This window comes from Sturnus vulgaris, chromosome 7 (genome assembly GCF_052056855.1).
Source record: "Sturnus vulgaris isolate bStuVul1 chromosome 7, bStuVul1.hap1, whole genome shotgun sequence".
NCBI classification, from domain to species: Eukaryota; Metazoa; Chordata; class Aves; order Passeriformes; family Sturnidae; genus Sturnus; species Sturnus vulgaris.
In genome coordinates, this window is record NC_142249.1 from 16,885,370 (window position 1) to 16,912,148 (window position 26,779).

General features: G+C 43.3%; 2 protein-coding genes across 27 annotated transcripts in view; one reads left to right on the forward strand and one right to left on the reverse strand.

Annotated features, from left to right (window-relative positions):
* The window catches only part of RAPH1 (Ras association (RalGDS/AF-6) and pleckstrin homology domains 1), an 89,007-nt gene extending 80,950 nt beyond the window's left edge, over positions 1 to 8,057 (forward strand). For both annotated transcript variants that reach the window (XM_088167901.1, XM_014880299.2), the window contains exon 14: positions 55 to 8,057. In XM_088167901.1, the coding sequence (XP_088024027.1) occupies positions 55 to 2,025 (1,971 nt within the window). In that variant the 3' untranslated portion in view covers positions 2,026 to 8,057. The remainder of the gene's footprint in view (positions 1 to 54) is intronic.
* Positions 8,058 to 8,708: 651 nt separating this feature from the next.
* ABI2 (abl interactor 2) overlaps positions 8,709 to 26,779 on the reverse strand; it is a 65,407-nt gene continuing 47,336 nt past the window's right edge. For 5 of the 25 annotated variants that reach the window (XM_014880311.2, XM_088167912.1, XM_014880306.2 and 2 more), the window contains 4 exons: positions 23,280 to 23,438; positions 18,830 to 18,916; positions 18,332 to 18,505; positions 8,709 to 14,786 (listed from right to left, as the gene is read on the reverse strand). In XM_014880311.2, coding sequence (XP_014735797.1) covers positions 14,611 to 14,786; positions 18,332 to 18,505; positions 18,830 to 18,916; positions 23,280 to 23,438 — 596 coding nt within the window. In that variant the 3' untranslated portion in view covers positions 8,709 to 14,610. Of the gene's footprint in view, positions 14,787 to 18,331; positions 18,506 to 18,829; positions 18,917 to 23,279; positions 23,439 to 25,981; positions 26,165 to 26,779 lie in introns of all 25 variants that reach the window. The other 20 variants (XM_088167919.1, XM_088167918.1, XM_088167917.1 and 17 more) reach the window with 7 other exon arrangements.

The following is a 26,779-nucleotide window of genomic DNA, read 5'->3' on the forward strand; positions in this document are numbered from 1 at the left end:
CCTCTCTCTTCTATTTCTCCCTTTCCACTTTCACTAAAAATCCCTTCCCCATAGGCCCGAGCGGAGCCTGCAGGTCGGCCCTTCGTGTCTGCAGCTCCCGTGTCCCCGCAGACGAAAGCGGTGGCCCCGTACACAGCATCGCAGCCGTCCCCGCCGCTGCCACCGCCCCCGCCGCCGCCCCCTCCGCCCCCGCCGCCGCCGCCCCCGCCGCCCCCGCCCCTGCCCAGCCAGGCCGCCCCATCCGCGGGCTCGCCCGCCACCATGTTCGTCAAGTACAGCACCATCACCCGGCTGCAGAACGCGGCCCAGCACGGCGGCCCTTTCTCCAAAGCCCCTGCTGCACAGCAGGCCCCGCCGCCGCCCCCGCCCTCGGCAAAGCCTCAGATCCCGGTGCCCCCCAACGGGGTCATGCCGCCTCCCCCGCCCCCGCCGCCGCCCCCCACGCCGGGCTCGGCCATGGCACAGCTGAAGCCGGCACCTTGTGCCCCCTCCGTGCCGCAGTTCACGCCGCCGCCACCGCCCCCCAAGATACATCAGGTTCAACCAAATATAAGCCAGGCCGCCGCTGCCTCCTCGTTGCCACCACCGCCTCCTCCCGTGCCTGCCCCCCCGCCACCCCAGGCACCCCCAAAGCCTGTCATGGCAGCTCTGCCCCCTCAGCCTAGTGGGAAGGCAGCGTCACCAGGGGTCGCACACGTCACTCCCCCGGTGACTGCACCCTTGCCCCTTGCAATAAAGAAACAACCAAGTGTCACTTCTCCCCAGGTGCCTCCTCTACCCCCAGCCCCTCCTGGTCCCACTCCCCCTGCAACATTCCCAAAGCAGCAGAGTTTCTCAGTAAAACCTCCTCCATCCCCTCAGTCCCCAGTGCCCTCGGTGGTGAAGCAGATAGTCAGCCAGTTCCCCCCTCCTCCTCCCATGCCACCTGCCACTGAGCCCCAGCCTCTGAAACCCCTTCCACTGAGTGTGGCTCCACAGTCACCTCCAGCAGTGAAGGCAAAGCCCAAATGGCAGCCTGCTGCTGTTCCTTCACCAGATTTCCCCCCTCCTCCACCAGAGAGCAGTTTAGTGTTTCCTCCTCCACCTCCTTCCCCAGCTTCCTCTGCAGGTTCTCCCCCGCCTGACAAATCAGGGTCTCCAGTCAAAAAGGCCGGCAAGACATCAAGCCCCGGAGGGAAGAAACCACCTCCAACACCTCAGCGCAACTCCAGCATCAAATCCACAAGCTCCACTGAGTACCATGAGTCCAAGAGGCCTTCAGTGGACCGCCTTGTCAGCAAATTTGCACACTCACCAGAGCCGTCAGGATCTCCTTCCAAGGAGTCATCACCTCCTCCAGCCCCTCCAAAGCCAGGAAAGCTCAACCTTTCTGGTGTGAGCCTGCCCATTGTCCTTCCACAAGGTGGGATCCCAGCCAAGGCTTCTGCTCCGAGTGTGTCTGGAAAGGAACCTGTGGTTGAATTCCCTTCACCACCATCCGATTCAGACTTCCCACCACCACCACCTGAAATAGATCTTCCTCCCCCTCCAGTAGAAATCCCATCTGTGTTTTCAGGCAGCACCTCCCCAAAAGTTGCTGTTGTAAATCCCCAGCCACAGACGTGGTCAAAACCGCCTGTGAAAAAAGCCCCACCGCCCACACGCCCGAAGCGGAACGACAGCACCCGACTGACACAGGCGGAGGTCGCAGAGCCCCCAGGGTCAGCTGGCCCACAAGTGCCCACGTCACCCAAGTCCAGCCTTAGCGTTCAGCCAGGATTCCTGGCAGACCTCAACCGGACGCTGCAGCGGAAATCCATCACCCGGCACGGCTCCCTCTCCTCCGCTCGGATGTCCAGAACAGAGCCCACGGCCACCATGGACGACATGGCCCTGCCTCCACCCCCGCCAGAGCTGCTGGCTGACCAGCAGAAGACCAGCAGCTTTGGGGGCAGTCACATATCTGGCTATGCAACGTTACGGAGGGGGCCACCCCCTGCACCCCCCAAAAGGGATCAGAACACCAAGCTGTCACGGGACTGGTAGTCAGTCTCGGGGGCCAGCGCTCTCCGTGACTTGTGGGCTGTTCCGGGATCGGCCAGCCCGTGATCTTGTGCACATGGAGAGGATGTGGATGATAGCCCCATTAGAAGAGGTGATCTCAAACTGCAGCTATGGCTAAATGTAAAGACATTCCCCTTTCATGGCTATGTTAAAAATGTTGGGGGCTTAGGAGTTGATACTTTATTGGGAAAAGTGGGTAGAGAGGTGTTGGCTTCATTCTTTCAGTTTCTTTTACCCTTCTTACGGATTGGACCAAACCCCCATTTTCTTACTTTTTCTGCATTTAGGGGAGGGGGAGGGAGATGATTTTTTTGTAGTGTCTGTCCATGTGAGACATGTTTGTGCATGTATTATAAGTGTAGGTATATAATATATTGTGATATATTTCATCGCAATTATAGAAGATAACCAGAATGTTTTTGTAGAACCGTATTTATTGTTTCAGTCAGTATATTATCTGGAATCAGACTCTAACTGGTCAAATCTTACCATAAAGATGGAGATGTAGGGGGCACTTTAAAGAAAGGAAATAAAAAACCCAAACCCACAAACTTCTCAGCAGTTTGTGGTGGGTAAATTCTGCAAAGCTGAGGTGTTCGGCTGGTAACTGTATATTGTCCATTGATTGAAAAGTACAGATGCAACATACCAAAACATTCTGGTCATAATACTACTGAAAATGAGTATGTTCAGAGGAAAGAAATAGATTTTATATATAGTGGGCTGGAGTGAAATATATTTATACTATAAAGAGCCTCCCCCTCCTTTCAAATAGTTTAAAAATATACACTGATACAAATTATTTCAAACTTATTTGTCCATGCAGTTAAGTAGGATAAATATATATAATTCCAAACCATTATGCATTCTAACTGATAATAGGCTCAATCATTTGTTTCTGTGGCTCAAGATGAATATATTTGTGTTAACCCCTTCTGAAAGCTGCCAGGACTCCTGCAATCGAAAATCCTGCCAAGCCCCAAGGCTGACCCACGCCGATCGTGAGCTGTCCGTGTAAGTCTTACTCTGAATGAACAGGTAGGTTTCTGTAGAAAGCACTGTGTGCTCACACAGGCATGCACAGCGTCCTGGCTCACCTGGTCTGTGCCTGCTAAGATGTAGTGTCTTCACAAAAACAAGTGTCTGGAAATGTGTAAAGAAAGTATTGTTTGTAATTGGTTAGAAATTGTCAGGAAACATTCCCTTCTGGAAAGAGAGAAGGGAGCAGCAATTTCAGGACAAGCAGAGCCTTAGGAATTATCTCTCTTTTCTTTGACCCGCTAGAGACTGTGACCAGTTGAATTAACCTGTTTATTACAAAGTTGCACTTCTAGCAGTCAAGGAAGAAGACTGGAAATAAAACAACCTTAAAGAGGCAATAACATTAGCTAGGAATTTCATCTAAGGGCCCATATGAGTAGAAAATATTGATTTCCTTGTTTTTTTGTTAGTCAGTGATTTACAATCAGGTCACTAGATCAAGTATGACAGTCCTTTTTCTTCAGTAGCTTGATTGTACAGTCTTACCCACATATTCAGACTTTGTGACAAGGTAGTGTAAGTGGTCTCATGTATCACTGCACATTCCTTACAGGGTGGTGGGACACAGCCTTTGTAGAACAACTAAAATACTTGGACTGTAACTAGCCCATCTTCAGCTGTTACAGCTTTCCTTGTCACCATGGGGATACTGTCAATAGGCTCACAGGGCAAATAATGTCACTGTTTGCATACTTTTTCTCCAAAAGCAATCTTTAGATGCTTTCTTTTTCTGAAAGAATGAAACAAAAAACAGCAGCTTGACGTGGCAGTATCCTCACATGTGTAATACCAATATAAAATAATATCTCATTAGAGTAATTCAGGATGATAGATTTAAGAAATATTGCGAGAGTGTCCCTCATTCCTTTTTTTTATAAAGTTTTTTTTTTTTAAATCCAAATAATTAAATAAATGTCTGTGAATATTTTATGAATAGGAAAAAAGTTTTGCTAATTTGAGGTGGAAAATTACACATCTATAACTATATAGTTTTAAATAGGTGCATCATGAAAAGAGAAAAATTAGTGGTGCTGTCTCTGCCGACTGTTTCATATGATTTTTTTAAAATCTGTTTCAGCACCTCTGGAAATTGTTTTAATATTTCAGACTAGATTTTTTGAGCAATAAGAGTATATACCATTGTGTGCATTTTTAAAGCACTGCTATGGAAAGGCACTTTTTTGTATCTTTCAAATTGTTCACCAAGTTTTGTTTCTACTATTTTTGTGCTTACAAAGTGTCCTTAAAAGCATTTGCATTGTTGATTTTAAGCATGCTCAGTGTAGCTGGTGGCTAACTTCACCTCCTATAACTTAGGAGGGTTGCTAAGCTATACTGCAGTTCATGGGTGCTGTAATTTTTACCATTGGTCCTCCTGCTGCTTTGTCCTGTGTGCAGCTCCTGGGGCTCAGACACACCAGTGGGCAGAAGGTGCTCGCTGCAGCTGTGACTGCTGGGCCCTTAGCCGTGACGGGTAAGTGGGCACATCCTCCTTCTGCTGGCAACACGCACCTGGGCTGATGCAGTGTGTGCTCCCAGGTGAGAGCAGTCAGGGGATTGTTTGCCCCACCTGCTTTTCTTTCCCCCAGGACAGCCTCACTGGTGTGTGTCAGTTCCAGCCCTTTTACTTTCGTTCATTCAGTGCGGGTACCTCTGGGCTTTGGACTCGGCACATCAATGTTTTGAGTGCAATTTCTTCAGAGGCATTTGAGCTTGTTCTCATTTTCCTGTGCCCACATTAATTTCCCCAGTATCTCTCCCTAGGCAATTAATCCATGCTTCCTACTGCAGGCTGCCCACAGCTTGCTAGGAGACAGCTGTGTAACTCCTAAGTCTGCAGCAAAAAGAATGAATGTCAGCAAAGGTGCCAGCCTGTATTCCTTCTAGTTAGAATTTCCTTCCTGAGGCAGTAGAGATCCAGTGAGTGGCTGCTGCTTGCTTTCTCTCAGTTGAGCATGGAAATTTTGCTAGAGTGTGGTTCAGACAACCTGGTTGCCTTTTCAGGTTATGAGATACTCCCCATTATAACTTGCTTTTCCAGTATATTTACTGGCTATTTACACCTTATTTTGCAAGTAAGTTATTTGCCCCCATCTGCAGTCATCTCATAATTGCACCATAATATTTATTAAATCAGAAAATTAAGGGGCTGGATTTCAGGCACCCAGGAAGGTGTGCTTCCTGCTACAAACAGAAAAGGCAGTAATCCTTTTGGCAGTGTTAAAATGGGCATGTGAAGGCTGAGTGTTCATACTCCAGACACAAAAGTGCTTTGATCCCAACGTACACGGAGTGTACAGCTGGAGCTGCATGACGTGAGGCAGTGCACAGGCTGGGCACTTGTTAACGTGGGTGTCAGGGGAGCTCTGCTGCTGCAAGGGCAGCTGAGAGGGCTCAGCTGTGTTTGTTCATCTTTCCCGCATTTCCCCTCCGCTATGCAGCATAATCCACCTCGGAGTACCAGAGCCCTGGTCAGCCACGTGTCGGTGCCTGCAGCCCAGGTGTAGAAAGCAGGGAGATATTCTCAGACACTTACATCACAATTCAGGTGGTGGAGAGTTGCTTTGAAAGGGAACACTAGGCTCTTCTTGCAACACTAAGCTTAGATGAGAAATTATTTTTGAAACCAAAAAAACCCACAGGTTCTAAACAAACCATAGCTGACATGTTTCAGGTGGCTATGCTGGGGTCCTGTTTAGTCTTTTTACACCTGTAGCTCAGAGAGGAAGATAGGCACAAATGTCTAAATAATTCTCTTACTTTCTATGGAAGAGGAAGTTTCCTGCTTCACCCTGCACAGTGGTTTCCTCCTGTGGCAAACCACCACTGCCTGCTCTGACTTGGTGATGACCTCAAAGCCACAGAGCTCCTCTCCTGAGTTTACTCTGCAGTTGTCTGAGTGACACATCAGGGAAGCAAAGTGCAGGTACCTGGATTATTTGGTTTCAGGTCTGAGGGGAGAGGAAGCAGTTTTTTCAACAAGTGCATTTTAACATGCACTGTTCTGGGCTTGCACATTTAAACGTTTTCTAATTCCCTGCTTTCTGTACCCTTAGGCAACCAGGTAAATCATATCAGCTCAGAGATAAAGTGTGGCCAGTCTTCCTCTTAGTTAAAATTCTTTTCCCACAGTTTAAGGAACCAAAAGTGCAATTTCTACAGCAGAAGGTCAAAAAGAGAATTTTTCTGCTTTTTACAGAAAACAACATAGAACCAAATTGTTTTGCTACAGTGGTACCCTCACAAGTAAATTTGTTTCTTATTCAGAATACGATTCTAAGTGGGTCCTAAAATGAGTACTACTTCAACTTGTGTCATGTTAAAATCAGTTGCACTCAAGAGAAGCAGTATGAATTCCTGGTAGAAGGTAGTGAGGATGCAGCCAGAACATGGAGTTTGGTTGGTTGCTGGGTTTTTTTTCCTTTTTAGCATTGTTAAGGTATAGATTACATACTCAATCACACAGTGCTCCTCAACTGCAGGTGAGTCTTACTACTTTAGGGCCCAGTTGTGGTACCTGGTTTTGAGCTCTGCATTCATTCCCTTGCACCACTGTGGCAGACTCCAAACCAGAGAGGATTTAACACTACAAGAGATAGTTTCTCTTGGATGCTTTTTGCCACATGCTGGTGGGGTTTTAAGCTTTATTTTTTGGAATTCTGAGTTTGTCTAAGTTGAGTAATTTTCCTTTCTGAATCTTCTTTCTTTCAATTAAAAAATGCCCGTGAAGACTGACCAAACCACGGTTTTGTTGCAGGGGGCAGCACTCACTAATACTGTGACGGAGGCTTGGTTTAGTTTTGAGAAGTTTAAGACACTAAACTGCAACTGAGATGACAAACACATGCTTATCCAGAACCATGTAAATTACTTGAATTGCTGCTAACCAACCATGGGGAAAACAGTGACTTGGGTACTGATCATTTGGTGCTCTGAGGGACTCAGTGAGCTCTCTGCTCAGCAGATGGATCTTGGGTAAAGGGGAGTTGGAGAAGGTAGAGCAGGAGGAACAGGAGCTAGTGCTGTAGAAATGAGTGAGAAGGACCTTCAGTAACAGACTGTGGACACTACCCCCCTTATTTAAATGCTTGAAGGCAACTTGTCTTTTAGGAGATTTGTCTTTTAGGAGATTTTGGAATTCAACCTTTTGCTACAGTGGAAAATAATTTCCTTCCAGCTTTCCCAAGATGCCAAAGATGCATTCTGAGCTAAATTCCAGGTATGCAAATGTGTGTACAGCAGTCGCTTGTTGCCAGGGGTCTCATACTGCTGATCTCTAGCACGCGTGGAGAGAGAGCAGGGTGCCACTCTTAGATATTGTGTGTCCCTTGCCTTTAAGCAACACTGCGAACTGGGTACACACTTGCAAAGGACAGTTTAGCAAACAAAGCCGTGCCCACGGCACCCTGCTGGCTGATTTGGTGCAGCACAATAGCGCTTGCACGACTAAAAGAAAAACAGAGTATTTTGTCACAAGTTGTAATTGAGAATCTTAGGCCTCCTAGTGGACTGCAATGGACCAGAAATTAACTGAAGCAGCAGTTTGGTTTATGGCTTACACTAATTGTTACCAGTCACTGGGAATATTCTGTATAATACTGGAGATGCAAGTGTAAGAAGTGTCATTGCAATGATGATTTGTCTGTGCAGCAAACTTGTGCTGAGTGCTGTAAATACATTCATGTTTACTGCTTTAAAAAGAAAATTGCACATTTTATCTTTCAATGGGATTGCCTCCCCTCTTCTTCCCTTTCCAAAAAGAAAAAAAAAAAAATAAAAATCAAAGCTCTTTTAGACTGATCATTTCAGGTTGGGGGGAGCTTTGCCATATTATAAATATATATAAATATATGTATAAATATACTTTTTTAAGCATGAGAGAGGACAAAAGAAATACTACATTATAGAGTACCCAATATAGATCATTATACAATGGAATATGCACAATTCAATAAAGATGTAGTTAAATTTAATACTCTGTTTTAATCCTCTGTCTTGCAATTTTCCTTTTTTCATGAGCTCAGAACCCACACTGTGTTTTCAGGTCATGAGTGGTTCCTCTCGGCAGGGGTCAGGTAGCTGTTGGCCAACAGCTGCATGTACCATTCCTGTGCCCACTCCCAATGGAACTGCTGTTATTCCTTTGCACAGTTATTTCTGCTGGGTCAGAGCTGGCTGTACCAGCCCTGTGCTGCACACCAGTTACAGCTCCAAAGAGGAGCCCATGTGAAGGCTCACCTTTTCCAGCTGCTGCTTGCTCGGGCTTGCAGGGTCCTGTCCAGCTGTGCTCACACAGAACAGCTGCTGGCCGCTAAGTGCTGCTGTGGCCTCACTCGGGGGCTGTAGGAACAGGGCTGGGAAATGCTCCCAGCCTCGCCCTGCGGCCCTCAGCAGCAGAAATTTGAGGATTACACTAGCGAGGGCAGGAAAGGGGGAGTCCCATAGAGGTTGAGGAGCTGCTGAAGGCAGCGGGCTGGATGCTGTGGGAAGTGCTGTGTCAGAGATCCTCGGGGACGGGGCTCCTGCACACACAAGCCAAGACCCCTGGCCCCAGTGCATTTGAAATCTGTAGCCAAAAACAAGAAATGTGACACGGCTGTGGCACGCTCACAGAACACATGAAGTGTGCTTTGTTCTTTTTATTTAGGGCTCATAACAAGAGGGTTTAGTACACAGCAACAGTTAATTCCAAGTACAATTAAAAAAATTTAAAAATTGGGTTTTGCACTCACTGGAAGGTGGTTCAAATGGCACACACACTAAAACGTTACTGGCGGCATACAGCTCCCCAGAGTCCTGGGCTTGTCATTTACAGTGGGCTCTGCATCCATCCACTGCATCAGCAGTGCCAAAAGCAAAAGCACAGAGCGCTGCTCCAACTGCAAACCAAATGGGGGGTATCTGCTTTCAGAAAAAAGTGCATGGACAAAATCCATGTTAGACACTGACATCTCCAGAGAATTCATAGAAACTACTTGTCCATGCAAGTTGCAAAAGACACTTTTTCAAATGTGAAAAGAAGCACTTGTTCTTTACAAAAAAATCTTGGACATGTCAGCACTTACCGAGGCGCTGTAATGGAAATAGATTTGTATACACAGCTCTTCCTATTAGTCAATAGTGGTAGGATTCTTCAGAGGTGTAAAATGAAACTGGAACAAATGTCCATTTCAGCAGCGTCCTTGGTGTAGGCTTACCTCTGGACAGCAGGCCACTGCTGCCATCACTGTCTTGTAATGAGCACAGGTGCTAATAAAATTAGTATATTTAGAGTACAAAAAAACCCCCAAACCTCTTCCTGCATGGGCTGGAGATTACACAAAACACACGAGTCGGGTTTTTTTGAATTAAAGTAGCAGAATACCATGATCTGTGAATTATTCTAACAGCAGTTGTCAAACCTCGGCTGCACCAAGCTTTCAGCATGTCCCCACGGACATGAGGTGGGGGTCCCACTATGCTTGAAGTTTGAACATCAGAAGTAGGTAAATAGGGCTGTTACTATACATTGACTTCAGCTACTGCAGGGGAAAATCCCCAAAACCACACGTTGTTCCCTTCTTAAACTGTTCTGACCTCTGTGTAATGACCATTTTATCTACAAAATGCGCCTGTGCCAAAATATTGGGAGATGCCGGAAGCTGGGGAAGGTGAATACACCTGTAAGCACAGTAAACTCTTGTAACTGGCACCCCAGAAGCTGTAGCCCATGATCCTGCTGGTGCTCAGTTTCCACCACCACCTTCCCTAGAGGTTAGTGTTATAAATACTTGCCTTAGTGAATACAACAGTGCTGTATGTTTTCCACTGCCACAGTTGCCAACATAGGTACTGAAGTCTCTGCATGGGGTTTGTAATGCTGCCTGAAATGCTGCAGTGCTCCACCAGTGACTCTCAATACTCTGAATCAAGACTACTCTGAATGCAACTACTACTGAGTAAAGCCACAGCACCATGGTCTTTTCAACAGCGGCTTCCAAAAAGGGCCTGCAGAGAATACACTTGTTACCCGATTAACAAAATGTCCTGTTGCACCTCTGGGAGGAGAAACTCTGTAAATGCTCCCAGTTCACTAAACCACATAAAGTTCCATCTTTTCCAGAAAGGAAAATGTGGAAATTTTGCTCTATGCCTGCAGCCCAGAGATGTAACTAATGAAAAAGCAAGCTCATTTCCAGCAGAGAGGTGCATCCACAGCACCTGCTAGGAAGTGGTGGAAGTTGCTAGGAAGAGCACAGCAAAATCACCATCAAGCACAGGTGGGACACACCACAAGTGCAACATTATCAGTGCACCGTCCTCTTCCACCTCTATAGTCAACCATGTGCACATCCACAGCAGGCAGGCACCCCACACACCCTCTGCTGGAAAAGGCTTCTCAGTCCTGATGCTTCCTTGCTTTCTTTTCATGATCAGCTGAAATACCCTAGGTAAAAGTGGCACTTTTCAGAAGCTGCTTTACTGCCACTGTCAACTTTGGCTATCACCAAGAACCCTCAGCAGCAAGAAAAGAAAATGCCCAACAGCTGTGAAAGGAGAACAAACTGCTCTAGCAAGAACTAGCTGGGTCTAAGCCTTTCTGGTAGCCACGACACACACCACAGCACCTGTGGACACCTGTGGTTCCTACCAGCAGGTATCTCCAGACACTTTCATGACATCCAACTCAACTATCTGCAGGGACAAGCTAAATTCCAGGAACATGGCCTGCCTCCTGGTAACACACACCAAGCTCTGTCATCTACCTCAGGGCCAAGCCATACCTCTTGTCCTCCAGTGAGAGCAGTGGCTCTTGAGTGCCTCAGTGTGTGTCTGTGTCTAACCGGTCAGACCGGTGAGCGATCCAGCACTGCTTCAGCTCTGGTGCCTACTCCAGCCCGTGCACATGGACACACCCTCAGGCATAGAATTTGCTGGTTGCCTCTCCTGCCCCTCTCAGCCCTCTGCTGGGGGAAGAGGGAAAGGAGGGGAAAGAATGGGTGAGATATATGCAAACTCAGCTATCTCTCCTTGGCTGGAATGAGGACACCAACGTGACCCTGTTTCAGTGCTAGATGTGGACAGACTCACTCAGACCTCCTCTCATGCAGGCACGTGACAGAGAGGCAGCTGTAGTTAATGGCTTTGTTCCTGGCACCAAGAGGAAGGAAGAAACCTTTGATACACAGCAAACCAAGGCAAAATACACCGCTAGAGGATGCTGAACAATTTCTGTGCACAATGAAAACAGCTGGCTGGGCTAAGGCAGTTCTCACAAAGGGAGAAACATATACATTTTGGCCATTCAGCACTCTTTGGGCTATGCTGGAGCGTCTCCTTCCCCCACCTCTCATGCATACACACTCCCGCTTCAACAGCCTGTGATGCAGAACACCATGAGCTGTGGCAACAAAACTCGGCAGTGAAGAGATGTTGTGCACCTTATTTAAAATACCGAGGTGTTTCTCCCCCACCCTCCATCTGCCACCCCCTTTTAAAGTAAACCTGTAAATTAAAAAGGGGTGGGAAAGAGAAGGTTTTGGACAAGGAGGAGTACAAGGGACAAAACTGGAAACACAACCCTCACTGACTTTACTAGCATGCAATCTATGTAACATTAATATACAAAGCCTGTTTACCTTGGCCTGGTCTACGACCATTACATCACATCATCCCCAAACAAGCAACAGAATTAAAATCTGTACAACATAAAAATATGCATAAAACTCAACAAATTTCTTTACATTAGTACTGCATAATAAAGCATAAAACCAGCAGGAGGTGACCCAGAAATTCCATCCACAGCAGTTCTTGCAGGGTAAACAATTCCGTGTACTATCAGCAGAGACCAAACCAACCCCTGGCACATCAGACCAAAGCCAGTTCTTCAGGAGCTGTCACACATTCCACTTTCAGGGTTTTGCAATCTCATCTTCTGTGCTGGGCTCTGGCAAGCATTCATCTCACACTGCTCTCTCTGCTCTCACAACAGAAAACTTGCAAGACGAAAAACCAGCTGACTGAAGATTAAGTATCACACACAGTGGGAGTACACACTACTCCACCCACCTACCAGAAGTGTTCAAGCACAAGCTCTTGCTCAGACTGGGTTAAAACATGTTTCACTAAAGTGTGACCTACCAGCTGCAGCTTGAGTGCACAGGCAGATGTTCAGCTCTCACTTAGCAACTCATTAAGCTGCCCTAACAATGCATTTGAGCGCTGTGGGCTCAGTTTTTCCCACAAACATATCCAATACAGAAGCCAGGAAAGTTCTGATATTCCTGGCAAACACAACCACCCTGTAAGCACCAAAGGCTTGTGAAAGCTGCTGTTCAGTCACCTTTGCTACAAGCACCACCTCCCTGTGCCATAAGCTTAGACCTGCCCAATGACACTAGAAACAGTTATTCCAGTGACTGCACAACCAGTGGTTCTGGACTTGCTTCCGCAGAAATGATGGGCTGAGGGAACTGAACATGGCTGCTTCTCTTAGTCTTGCTGCAAGAAAACTTTTCAGAGAGTAAAAGGCTTAAAGGGTATCTGTTCTGGCACTCATTCCAAACAATGCTGTCAGCTTTCAGAAAGAAGACAACATGTGGATTAGCAAGAGAGAAAGCGAATTCTATCTGCACACAAGTTTCTTCAAAGTTGTCCTTCCTGCAGACTTCAACCAAACCAGTTTCTTGTGCGCTGTCACAGGAGCTCCACAAGCTCGCAGCAGATGATCACATTCCTCCATGGCCTACAAACACACCTATTTGTTTATTCATTCTTCCCCTCTGTATTTGTTTATTCATTCTTCCCCTCTGAGCAGCTATGGCACCTCCCTGCCCAGGCTGGCACCAAAACTGCACCTCCATGCTGGTACTGACCTAACTACCAAGCAAGGGGCTGGGTCAGTTACCTATACTGATGCCAGTGCCATCACGCAGCCAGCCCCGTGCTCCTGTGCACTGCTCTGTTTTAACACCGGCCTCTCTGGCTGCAGCATTGTCTCACCTTGGACAAGCTACTTTTGGTACCAGCTAGAACTTGGCTAGGTAACCGTCTAAAGTTGCTCAGGAAGACGCCCTTACCCAGGAGGTTCTCGCAATCAGGATCAGCTCAATTTGCAGGCTAACAAGACTTAACAGGAAATTTAATTAGTTAATGCATGATATTTACCCAAAGGTAACATTCAGATGTTCCTAAGGGCAGATGAGTACAACCATCACTTACAGTGATCTGCTGTAGAAGATCTGAACAGAATTTTTAACTGAGACTAGATTAGAAAGCCAAGTATCATCACAAGGGGCTACAGAGCCTTCATTTGGTATTACTCCACCCCAAGCCACCAGTACAGCTCAAAATATCTATTATAATAAACACTGGAGAGGGCTAGGGGAAGAGCTAAGACTACTACTAGTTACTGCTTGGATTTCCATGGGAAACCAGTACACACAACAGCCCTTTTTGCTTCCTCTGAAGAGATTTTGGCAACAGACATGAAGACGACAATTGCCGTTTGTCCTGCCTCTGCACAGGGCTCTCACAGTACATATGCAAATCTAGTCATCAAGTACAAAATAGCCAATTTACAATACCTGATTGGATTTTTAAGATTATATTGTGCATAAAACTAAAGCTGGGGGCAAATTTCTCTAGTGCAAGCAGGCATGAGTGAATTTGAACCGTAGATCACACCCCCTAGAGTTAATCCTCAGACCCCAGGAGGACCTGTAAACTTTGTTTCGCCTTCACCATCAACGGCATCTGTGAGTTCTGTTTGAACCGGCAGCAACCGTGGCAAGGAGCTCGCTGTGGAGAGGAGCACAGTTACATCAGTGCAGAACACAAAACAAATATGTGGCATTCAGAAGATGAGAAATGGGGGTGGGAGTCCTCTGGGCTGCAGCCATCTGAATTGTCTAAACTGAAAGGTGAGTGAATGAAAGCGGGCTCTGTGTGCCCTGTGTCAGCCTACGTGTGCAGAGCAGCTGCAGAAGTGTTTATGCTGAAGATGCATCCAGCTATCTGAAGTCAGTTACAGGAAAGTCTCTGTGCAGAAATCCCAGTGTTTGCTAGCACATCACTGTTCTTCCAGCTGCACAGGAGTGTAGTGTAGAAACAGGAGGGATGTCCACTGGCCCGTAACCTTCACCACAAGCATCCAGGACATCCCCAGTGCCAGGAACTGCTTCCAACGATAGTACCATGAGGGCACACAGGATTCCTAAGACAGATCCCAAGACCTGTCAGAAGTCAGAATTTGAGTGAAGTATGAGCTAATCAACAAGTTTGTTACATCTGAATGGGTCAGCTTAATTCAAAGTCTGATAGCTCAGGATAGCCTCTGCTGACAGCTGAAGAGCCATTTGTCCAAACAAATCACTATTGTCTTATCATGAGGGGGAAAAGGAAAAAAAAACCAAACCAAACCCAAAAGAGTGGTTGTTACAATTATCCTTCATTCAGTTATACTGGATGGGGCCGCAGAGGCTGGTGGAGATCTGGGAAGCCCTGACAGCTCCTGCAGCAGGAGATGCAGTGTTGTGTCCTCTGTCTTCACTCAGAGTAATGCATGATGGACTCCACATAGTTCCCTGGGAACAGCCCCGTCACTCCGTTCATGACTCCCTCATACCAGCCATCATCATTTTTCTTGATGACGTAAATGATGGCACCTTCCTGAAATGAGAGCTCATCTTCCTTATCCTTGGTGTAGTCATAGATTGCCACCACTAGGAAAGAACAGAATGTGACTATTAGGAGAGGTAGGGGAGGAGGATGAAAATCCAATCACCCTCCCTCATCCAGGCACTGTTTCAGCTGTGTGTGTGCAGAATGACCTGCTGAGTTTCTTCCACCCCCTTTTGTACATGCTCATGCTTTGAAGCACATGAGCCAGGACTCCTTTAACTCTTCTTTTCCTACTATTTCCAGATCCACCAGAGTTTAAGTATCCAACTGTATGATCTACTTTAGGTGTGGAATGATACAACTAGGTGGTTATGAATCCCCCAAGGCTATGACCACTCAGAACTATTCCTACATGTGCTAAACCAGACCTCAGCACAGCTAAGAACAGGAAAACATGGAAGAGGGACTGCAGCAAGAGCTCTCTTCAGGCCACATTATGAATGAGTCAAAGCTGATGCCCCAGACTTCCATCTACCTTACTACTACTACTTCCACATTTAAATCTCTAAAAGGTGCACGTGCATCTCAATATCCAGAAGCCACTCCCAGGGCACACAGCATCAAGGTGGACAAATCCCTGTTAGGACCAAGAAGAAGGAAGGTGGAAATGTACACATGCGGTATCAGGACATTTTTCTTACAGTTGTAGGATATTTTACTGATGGCACAAAAGTTGTTAGGAAAGGCAAAAAAATTGGACAAAGCACTTGGAAATACTGGAAATATTTCAGACAGAAGAGTCTTGAAATGCCAGAAAATAGACATCAAATGGATACAATTTTTCCAATCTTGGTGCTATCATTATGTGTTTCATAGAGAAAGTTAGTTATGCCAGACTCTGAGTACTTTAACAAATCTCATCAATCACTGCTTTGAGCACTTGGTAATGAAACATGCAGTGCTGCCACTAAGGAAAAAAAAAGTGTTGGACAGGGATCCTAAAATCTTGTACTGGGGATAGATAGAAGGATACTCTAAACTAAATAAAGGATTAAAAATTAACAGCATGTGTTCATAAATCCACTGTCCAAGAGTCCTAGTAAACTCATCATTCTTTTCAAAAGAAAAGAGGTCTTTTCCTTTTGAGGGAGCAAAGGAATCAACACAAACCAACACTAGGGAAACCTGGATCCAGAAGAGACTATAAAATTTACAGATCAATCCCAGTGGAAAATCAGAGTGCACACAGAATTTTTTTTATCATGTGACTTGAGCATATTTTAAAAACACATGTTGTTAGCTCTACAATTGCGCCAACAGTTGTTAAGTAACTTATTCTGTACAGTTTTAGATATAAAATTCGAAGCAAATAAAACACCAATGGAGAAACAAGTACATTTTTAGCTTGAAAAATAAGTGTATGAACACGTGATGCATGCCATTTAAGTCCTTAAAAATTCCTTCCTAAGGGTTTTGAAATGTCTTCCTAGAGTCACTGTGCTATTTTTCTTCATTCTCTTGATGACACTAATAATAATCATCATCATCATCCAAAGATCACAGTAACTGCCAATTCCTTTCTTTCTAACTTTTGAATGTACTTTAGTCCCTTTGGATATGGACTAGATTAATTATTTCAGATTCTCAAGAAGGAAGCTCTTCAGTTTGTGAAGAAAATTTGTTTCTTGTTAAGCCTCATAAAATTTACCTGAAGCCTGGTTTTGTTTTTATGTCACCACTGCTTCCTCCAGCATGTTATTTGTGTACTGGCAACAGTCCTCTCTCTAAAAGGCTGTTTAATCCTTCTCTCTGTAGTCCCACCAGTTCAAGCTGTGAGCTTGTCACATGCCCCGAGTTATGAGAGTCCAGGCCAGTATTGCAAGAAAGGCTCCAGATGAGACAGGAAGCAGCAATACTGACTCAGGAGGTGGCATCCTTCCCTGTCAGCCTGAGCCAGGGCCTCTCTTAGTTTCTGAATATGTTTCAATGCAGTTATGAAAAACAGAATTACTCATTTAGGTTAATATTCTTCCAATCAGTGATCTTTGGTTCTTCAACAATTACAGAGAGTTTGGCTGAACTCTCTTATATCCAACTGACCACAAAAGCAGGCTAGGCTGATTATCCAACTGGAATCTGTGAACACACACTTTCTCTAAGTGGTGTAAGTGCAATTTTTCCTTCTGGATACCTATTTCCATTTATCTGATTTGCAGAGCCAGGTCATTTTCTTATCTTTTCCTGCCACATATCCAGACACAGACCTCAATGGAAAACTGCAGTGCACATCCCTGGACGCTGCAGGTTGGCTGTTGTTATTACAGTCACATGGCAGTGTCCTCAAGTTCAGCATCCTCAGTAACTATATCCTACTTAACCATTTCTCCATCTGTTCCAAATGGATCTACTGCTCACTTCCATCCTCAGCTGCAGGCTAGAGCATATCTTAATGTTAAAGGTACCTCTCACAGTGCCTGACCCTCTACAGAAAGGGGTCATAGTGAATCCCATTCCAATATACAGCAATCCTCTGTGTCCCAGCTTCTATTGCAAAGGTCATCTACCCTAACCCTATAAAAGTGCTCTCATATGACCTTAAATAAGAGAATGGTAATATTAAAAGTACAAGTACAAATCCTAAGAATTGAGAATTCTACTTACTGGGGGTAAATGTGTTGGAAGAGCTATGTACTTTCATCTGTTTTGGCCACTTTGAATCATGTGGCACAGAATACTGTTTACAGGAACTTAAGGAATTGCCAAAAGATAAATTATTTTGCTGAATAAAGCATTATAACTCCCAGCAGTATAAGTAACACATTCTTAGAGTATTAAAGTCCTCTTTTAGTAAAAGATTTCTCATTAATTTTAAAGCTTCAAAGCTTGCTACAAAAAACTCACAGCCAAGCACTCCTCTCCCAGCTTCAGCAAAGCAGTCAGATCTCAAGACATTGGCTGAGTAGAGCAACTACAACAGAATCCACACCTTTGTCAGTATCTCATTGTTTCCTGGTATCCTAAAACTACTATTTTATAGTTCCTAATACACTGAAAGCAATTGTATTTTCTATTACTTTTAAGAGTGTTTCTAAAAACAGGCCAACCTTTTAGATGTTTTGGTCATCTAGATTTTAAAATACAGATCAAAATTATGTTTTTGCATGGATCTCTACACCAATAAGACAATGTTTGGCTTCTTTTACTTTTATTCTCCACATAAGACATTTTCTGACTAGAAGTCTGACTTTCTCCAGCTTATCTTTAAAGACTCCCCTTTACAGTTTTGCTGTCTCACGGGAGATGGAACAGATCTGTGCATATATGCACCTATATAACCTATTTTAGTTCCCAAGCTCATATAGTCCCACAGGAAAGCAGAACAGAACTATCATTCAAATATCATTATTTCCTCAAATAGAAAGTTATTTCTCAAGGCACGTGCACACCCCCTCTTTGCATTAGTATGAGACACTATAAACACACATCAGGACCTCTTTCTCTTTTGCTACTGACTAAAATGCTGAAATGCCAAATACTGGTATGAAGGAGTCTATGCAGAGTCCATGTCCAAAAGCAGGATGGCAGGAGCACATACAAAAAGTTGTTACAAAAATAACCCTACTGTCTCTTGTAGCTCCAAACCTACCCTTTTCTAAGTATGTCCTAGGTGCCCAGGGAGGGTCCTCCTCAGCATAGGGATCACTGTACTCCACCACAGCTGCTTCCTCTTCCTCATAATCCTCTGGAGGTGGGGGTGGAGGTGGAGACTCGTCGAACACTGCCTCGTCCACAGGCGGTGGTGGGGGAGGAGTATCTGAAACTGAAAATAACTACCAGTACAACCACGAAAATGTCTCTACAACCATGGTAGCTGCTTCAAGTAATATTCTCTATCCCAATTAATTGCAGTGGGACCAACAGTTATAACTTGTGAAAATACACTAGAGACAGGAAGAGATCAGAGAAGGAAGGATCAGGTACCTCCACAATATGCTTATTTCCTTTTCCCACCCTTCACAATTTTCAGACGAACTTGCAGAGGCAGTAGAGAATGCAGATTCTGGCTATATAGAGACATCTTTTATCAACTCAATCCAAAAGCCACGACCAGTAATAAAACAGCACAAGGAAGCAGCAAACTTACTGTTTTCTTGAACTCTGGCCACAAATCCCATTAGTGGTAACTGTGGAGTTACCTGTAGGATGGAGGGGGGAGGAGGAGCAAGGGATGCTGCCACAGAAATTAAAAAGAGAGGCACCCAGTTAGAAACACAACAAAGCAGCAAACAGGAAAGTAGACAATCATCACCACTCAGACAGTGCAGCAGGCTGCCAAGAAGCTGAGATAAAGAGACTGACATTTAAAGAAAAATGGCTCAGGTGGTCTAAGCATATTACTAATCTTTTCTTCAAGGATATTTCTCTATTTTTAAAATTTCCAACCTAGCTCTTTTTCATAACATTAAGAATCCATGCTGAAGTATTTTTCTGATTTGACTGAGATTTCCCTAAGATGAAGTTTCTTACTACAGATTACAGCACTTTATGAACAGACCTAGCTAATAAATATACCAAGAGGACTCTGCCTATAATTCTCCCCCTTTCAAATCTAATTGATATTTATAGAGGTGACTAAAAGCATCCATGAATCCCTAGTCATGAAAATGGATACACCTCTTTTTTTTTCAAAGATGTAGGCCAAAAAAAACCTCACTGAATGAGGCAGCTATTTTAGACAAAACAGAAAAAGATGCCTTTTGAGAACTGTGTAGATCTGAAAGACATAACACTTCTGATCTTATTGACAGAACAGAGCACACTGTGCCGCTGCCAAACCACAGGGCCTATTCCAGATGTGCTGCCTGGTTTCCTCCCCACCTGACTTCACTGCCCTGAATTCTGAACAGCCCTTTCACTGGTACCAGAAGAGCTCTCTTTGTACAATAAGAACTGCCTTTGTACAATATATGTGAATTCACAGTTAAAGAAGATGCTCTCAGCCAGTTGCAAATGCTGTAACACTGAACTGTGCTTTAAGTCTCTAATGTGAGTTTCAGTTCTCTAGTTAAAAAAATCAGCTAGCTAGTTTTATGTGAGTTTAGTATCTCTTTGAATAATGCAGCAAAATTCTTTAGTCAAATTGCAAGATGATTTTTCAGACAGCACACCTTAGGAGAAGCACAAATAATAAATTTCTTGTTAGTATGTGGCATACAAAAAACATTTAATCATGTCTAAAGGGATTAAGGGGGAAAAAAAGTCTATACTTCATGTACCAGTACATTTATTTAGCTACCAGAGAGAACAAAATTAATTTCAGGCTAATTCCAAAGGTAGTAAGAAAACTGACAGGTATGACGTAGCATTTTTCAGAATGAATTCACATTATCATAGCAAGAGAAAAGAGCTCTGCAGCATTTACAACTTGTATATCAAAATTTCTTCTGTTTGCTTATTCCAGTAACAACTATCTTAAGTGCTTTGAATTCCTTCTGTCATTTACATTCACATTACTTTCAGAACCACACACCATAAATGAAAAGACTAACAGCAACCATCCTTTTTGTTGCAAAAAAATCTTGTACCTCCATATAAATTAAGTTCCATTGTCTCACCATTTAATTGATATCTCTTGAGAAAAAACTGAAATACATTTCTGATAACAGTTTCTTTGACTCAGATGATGTGACCTCAGAGTATTTATTCCTTCAAGTGTAACCATGATTGCTGTGAAAAGATTTGGTCTTGCATTTCTTCAAAGCAGAAAAAGGGAACTCGAATTTAAAGTCCTACTGAAAAGCAGTAATATTCAATATTCAGCATATTTGTCTCTGCTTTTTCAATTATGTATGCTACAAAAGTGTTTCATTTCAAAATGATTCCTCTTTTCAACATCATATGGATTCATACAATCCATACCTATCACAGGAGAGTAGCCCCAGTCTCCTTAGTCTCTTCAGTGTATTTTGTTCATGAGCTATATATACTTCTTTGAAAGAAATAACAAGGCTTTCCATGGAGAAAAATAGATCACTCTAGACAAGCACACCAAGCAAATACAAAAAAAAATCCCAGGTTCAGTTTGGGTTGTGCAGTTTAATCACAATGGTGATGCTAACACTAGCTGACATCATTCCTTGTGTTTCTTAACCCCTCAGTCTTTGCACTGTGACTATCATAATATTGCCTCTATATGCTATGTAATGACTCTAGTTTTGACTTTATGAGGCAATACAATAAATATTTTACTCCTAATTATTTTATTAAATTTTATTATAATTTATTAAACTTTACCTCTGCTGTATAAACACAATCTTAAATGTTCTGTCCCATTTTCCTTCCACACTGACCACTGATAGATTTAATACACAGTTGCTGTAAATTAATTCAGAAATGCTCAAGAGCATCTTCCACAAGGCTGCTTCAGACTGGTAAGAATTCAGCTGTACAAATGGTGGGGTGCAAGCAGCACCTCAATACCTGCCCAGATTCTCCCACATGGTTTTTAGCCTGTGCTGAGCTCTATGTTGCTTAGATAATGATAGCCAAGTTGCAAGGTTACAGCACTTGTCTGGTGGCCTGGCTGGCAAGAGTGGCTTTGGGACAGACATGCTAAGCTCACTTAGTCTACATTTCTTAATATTTTCTTTTTAGTTGTTAAAAAGGTCATGAAGCAGAAAAATTGTATTATCTTAAAGTGGCATTTAACAGAACAGGGCAATGCAAGTACCTTTCATCCTCCTGTCAAGTAAATAAACAAACATGACTATGCCACCATTTTAAAAAATGGCAATGGAAATAACAAATAGCCTACAAACAAAAAAGCCATAGCTGGCACCCTCCTGTGCCTCTTGTAAGGTCTCTCTTCTCTTGTTTTCTGCCTCTCTTCAGGAATGCTGAGAAAAAATCATGGCCTCTGTCCCATCATTACTAAACCTGCTCCTTCCAAACACATCAGTGCCTCTGCTCTTAAGGCTTTCATCAATTATGCATGCTTGAGCATCCTCTCCTTTCAAGGTGAACTCCAAAAAAACCTCGTTTAGTGTAACTGCAAAGCTAATATATTCTGTATTGTGCTCGTATATCCAAAAAAGTCTCTTACTACAACTGCTTATTTATATTGTTTCAGATATGCCAGTATAACTGAAGTATTTTGTTTGTGATTTACAGTTCAAATAACTAATCACCATAATCATTACCTTCTTTCTGGATACACAGACTCAAACTGTGGTTATGCAATTTATTTTAAGTCTATTTGGCATCTTCTATGATTACCTATTAACAACACAATGGCAGCTTGCAGAGAATTACCCCTTTGCTAAAGCAAAAGATGCACAGCAGTCATCAGAAACTTTCTGGATGTACTGAAAATCGTCTTTATTGCAAAAATTGCTTTATTGTAGTTCTGAAAGGTTTCTTTTGCTGCTATTACCCTTTCCTTCTTGCCTATTCCCCCCTTCAGCATTAAACATGCATATAATGTGATTAGAAAATGTGACCTATTTCAGGCAACTGGGCTACAATTTAGCCCTACAGCCTCCTCCACTTCCCTGTGCCCAGCAGGACCATTCACTTCCATCTCAAGCTCAGAATACACCTCACCCTGCAGGGTATCTCACAAACAGTAACAGCCAAACCTGATCAAATCCCTTAAATGCAGATTGCAGCATTTGACCTAATTCCAAGTTCAATGCTCAATTTAAAAAAACCACACCAAACAAACACCAACCAACCCAAACAAAAAAAAACCCAAACAAAAAACAAACAAACAAACAAACAAAAAAAACAAAAACAACCCAAAAGCAACCAAGCAACACACACACCCCCTTCAAATCCCACCACAAAACCCCAATATACTGTAGTAATTGCAAGTCAACACTCTATCTTGCTGGTATTAGGGAATTTCCTGACAAGAAACCTTCAGCATGTCCCCTGCATCCTCCTGTAGCTTTGTCATAAGAGAAACTCTCCCCTAGTCTGGTATAAAACCCTCCACTGTCCCATCAGAAGCACAGGAAGGAGTAGCCTTAGGTAAAAGGCTACTGTGGTATGCTGACACACAGGACACTCACTCCCTGGTAAGGTCTGCTCTTGCTTTGTAAGGCAGATCACCCATAGAACAACTTGTGGGCTTAGATGACACAGCTCCCTCACACCCAAACACCACTGGTGTCTCCAAGGTGTCTAATGCTGTGTGACAAGTACAACTGCTTGAACTGAAAATTACCCAGAAGGAAAAAGCACACAAGATAAAGACTGATTAATGAAGAATCAGCGTTCTGGTGCAAAATCAAATACCCATCCCACACGAAAGCAGGTCCATGACACATGGTGTAGTCAAGGACTAAAGCTTGTCTGATAGGGACTGTGACATCAAAAGTAAATTATTTGGCAACAAAGCCAGCATTTTTTAAGATGCTTGCCATAATGGAAGCTGAACATTCTGCACTTTCACTGCAGCTTTGGCACAGCTACCAGCAACACAGTGAAAGTGCAAGATCTGCAACGGAGACAGAACATAAAATTTCAGAGACCTGAAGGTCACCACTGTGTTCACCACTGCTGAGTTCAGTGGAGCAGTCAAACCTTCTTACCTGGGTTCTGGTTGTAGAAGGGGCCCCCGTTCATCTGGTTCTGAAGGCTCGTCTGTGATGTGATGGAAGGAGGCCGCCGATAGGGCAAAGACCCCCCGATGGTGGGGGGCGTGTGCCGAGCTGCTGGCCTGTTCATGCTGTAGAACTGAACTGGGTGACCTAGGGCAGACAGAGCAATGCATCAGCAATGAGAAGAATGATGCCTGCCTTCTCTCTACCTGCATTCAATTTCAAAGCTTTGGAAAGGTTTCTTGCTCTTTATTTTAAGACAGTCTGCATCCTAGGAGGAGTCAGCCACTTCAGCTGCCAGACTGGCAGGACACCAAATGTCTCAAGAGCAATGCAAAACATAACATAACTCTCCCAACTGCCTGCACTCAGCACTGCCTACAAAAGCCAGCAGAAGAATACAAAAGTATTTAAGCTACGAATCTTCAAAATTAAAGAAAATAATATCTGGTTATCTATTTAAAATAATGTATTACAATAACTTCTTGTGAATTTAGTTACTTCTAAACCTGCCAAAAATTCCCCAAAATGTCACAGTTCCACAATTAAAGAACATACATGTAAAAAATAATGGCAGGCCATTTCCAGGATTCAAAGCTGCTATCTTCTGTGACTGAAAAACACAATACTACCTATCTTAGTGCCATTTAGAAGATATTCAGAGAATCATCTGGGGAGAAGAGAATGTTAGAAACTGCTTGAAGGATGGAATAAATGAAGTCAAACTAAAATACTCTCTTCAAGGGAGATGTCAATTAAAACAACTGCTCAAAAACTTGCTCTGTATTTTCATTACTTCCTGTATTCAAGATATTGATCGTGAATCCCAGCAACCAATAAATGGAGCAAGGCATCTTCTGTACTCACATAAAATTCTCTGGATTTTATTCTGTATATAACAGTAAGCTGGATTTATTATTCCCATATGTGTTATTACACCCCACAAACTATTCTGCCTCTACCATTTGTCCTAGAAGCAAATTTGAGAGTTTGCAAGAAAACAAGGGAAGAAGGGATGGTCAAGGGATGGGTGGCTGAAGAGAGACGTAAATACAGAAAGAGAACAAAAGAAGGTACAAATTTTTAAAAACCTGCATTGTTCTTCATTATGTTTTGCTTGCTTTGCACAACTTTGTACTAGGTCAGTTAATACAAGTTGCTTGTTCTGTTACTTGCTTGTAAGAGCAAATACATGAACTACAGTGTCACATTCCCTCTGCTTTGTACCAATAATGCAGTGTACCATATAAAAAAAGGCACTTTTTACAGATAAGAAACAGCTAAGAGAGAATCCATTCTCTAAAGGCTTTCCCCCATTTTTCCTGATGTGTCTTCCAAATGTGTGTGTCTCTCTCTGTTACCAAATGTACTTAGAGAAATTGGTGGTGACTGGAGAGAAGGGAGGATAGAGGGCTAAGAGGTTTTTAAGGACCAAAAGACATGATGTCATAAGTGGTGACCTCTCCAGTCTCTTCTAATACTTTATTTTAGAGAAGCTATATAACCAATCTCACTAATAAAGCAGGGAAACAAAAGATCTTAAAAATAGCAACTAACATGAAATTTCACTTACAAAATTGTGAAAGAGAATTTACAGCCATTAAAATATTAATCATTGCTTGATTTTGACTTGTTAAAAATAGAGAACCAACACGGCTTAAGAACTGGGATATTGACAGTGCATCAAAAATGGAAAACTGATTGAGGCCCCATATGCCACAGCACATTTTCATGAATGTAGTTTAGACATCAGCATCACCTTCTGAGAGCAAAATTCATCACACTTTAGAAACTTCTGGTCACAGTATGGATTCTAGTGTAAATATCCTCTAATTTTGTATCAGCCACAGCCCCTTAAACTACATGCAATTTCAAGAATGCTTCTGGAACCTGGTGCAATTTTTAGTAAGAGATGAACACACAATAATAAATAAACACACAAACCAACTCCCATCCTTGTAAGCAGCCTCCACCACAATGTAAAGCATCAAAGCATGCAGATAGCTACACATGAACTTGGCTGTCTAAAGGAGGTATTTACACTGCAATCTCCTCAGCAAAAGGTGATACAGGACAGTGTTATGGTCAGTAAGTGCTACACACTGCAACTTCAGCACATGAGAAAATGAAAAGTGTAGCACTAAAAAAAGAAAGTTGCAATATACACCCTAAATACCACATATTAAAATGCTTTAATAATAGTCTGCACAATAAAAATTTGTATTTTACCTAATACTGGACACAAAAACTCTGCTCTTTTCATCATTTCATTAAAGGGAGACTTGTCATTTGACAGTATTGAAGAAACCAGTTACATAAATTATACTTTGCTAGATACACTTTTTAAAATTGCATTTATGAAAGAGAATAGTAAGACCCAGAACTATCAGTGCTAGTTCGGGCCAAACATAATTATTCTATGAGGTTCTCAGTATTCTATAAACAGAAATAAAATTATGATTTAGAAAATTATATAAATGTAAAAATAAAACTATAAAATTATTGCTGTTAATAAAATCAGCACACCTTGAATTGTCTACAATAACCTTGACCTTATAGTTGGGTATTAGCAGATATTTTCTAGTTAAACTTATTTTAAAATTATGAATCACTGCTGCCAAGGTAACTTTGCAAATCCTTGGATCATGCTCACATCTGGGTTCATCTGCCCAGCAGCTGGAGCAGACACTCACCTGCAGAGGGTGTGGAAGAAACAGCAGGGGGAGTTGGAGAGGTGAAGCCATCAGCAAGGGGCTGAGCTCCTGCAGCAGCAGCAGCATCTGGGGCAGCAGAGGAAGGGGCAGGAGGAGCAGGAGGAGTGGGGGCAGGAGCAGAGGTAGCAGGAAGGGGAGAAGTGCCAGCTGAGCCAGCAGGGGCTATGTGAAGAGAGGAGGAAGAGGTGGAATTAATAAGGAGATATGTTAGCAAGGATTAGAGAAAGCCTCTGACTATTCAGTGTTAGCTATTTATTAGCTGCACAGTATTTCAGAATGCACGAGATGAGAAAACAATGAATCTGTTAAAAGAAAGGCTCATTCCCGTGTAGATGGTAAATGAGGGTCAAGCAAATCCACTTCTTTCCACGTCTGAAGGGAACACACCACAAAAGTTTTCAGTGAAAGCCATTACTCTTGAAAGATGTCTTTGCATTGTGTTATTTATTCTCCAATCTCTAGCATAGCTGTCTTTAGCTTTTGTATGAATTAGAAAATATAAAGAGGAAACAAAAAAATGTCCAGCTTTGTTTCAGAAGAATCATGTATTTTTCTGCAAGCCAACTACAGGCTTTTCTTCACAGAAAAAGGCTGAGCAAAAGAAAAAGTACTAATAACACTTCCTACTTCTGGAGAGTCTGGGGCCATTACATGGAGCAAGTACCTCTTTGTGACAATTCAGGCTTGCATTGATGTACTCAAGATTTACTCTGTCCCTGCCTCTCATTCAATCTAATTTTCTAAAAACATGCTTCTATGTATCTGCATAAGCAGCCA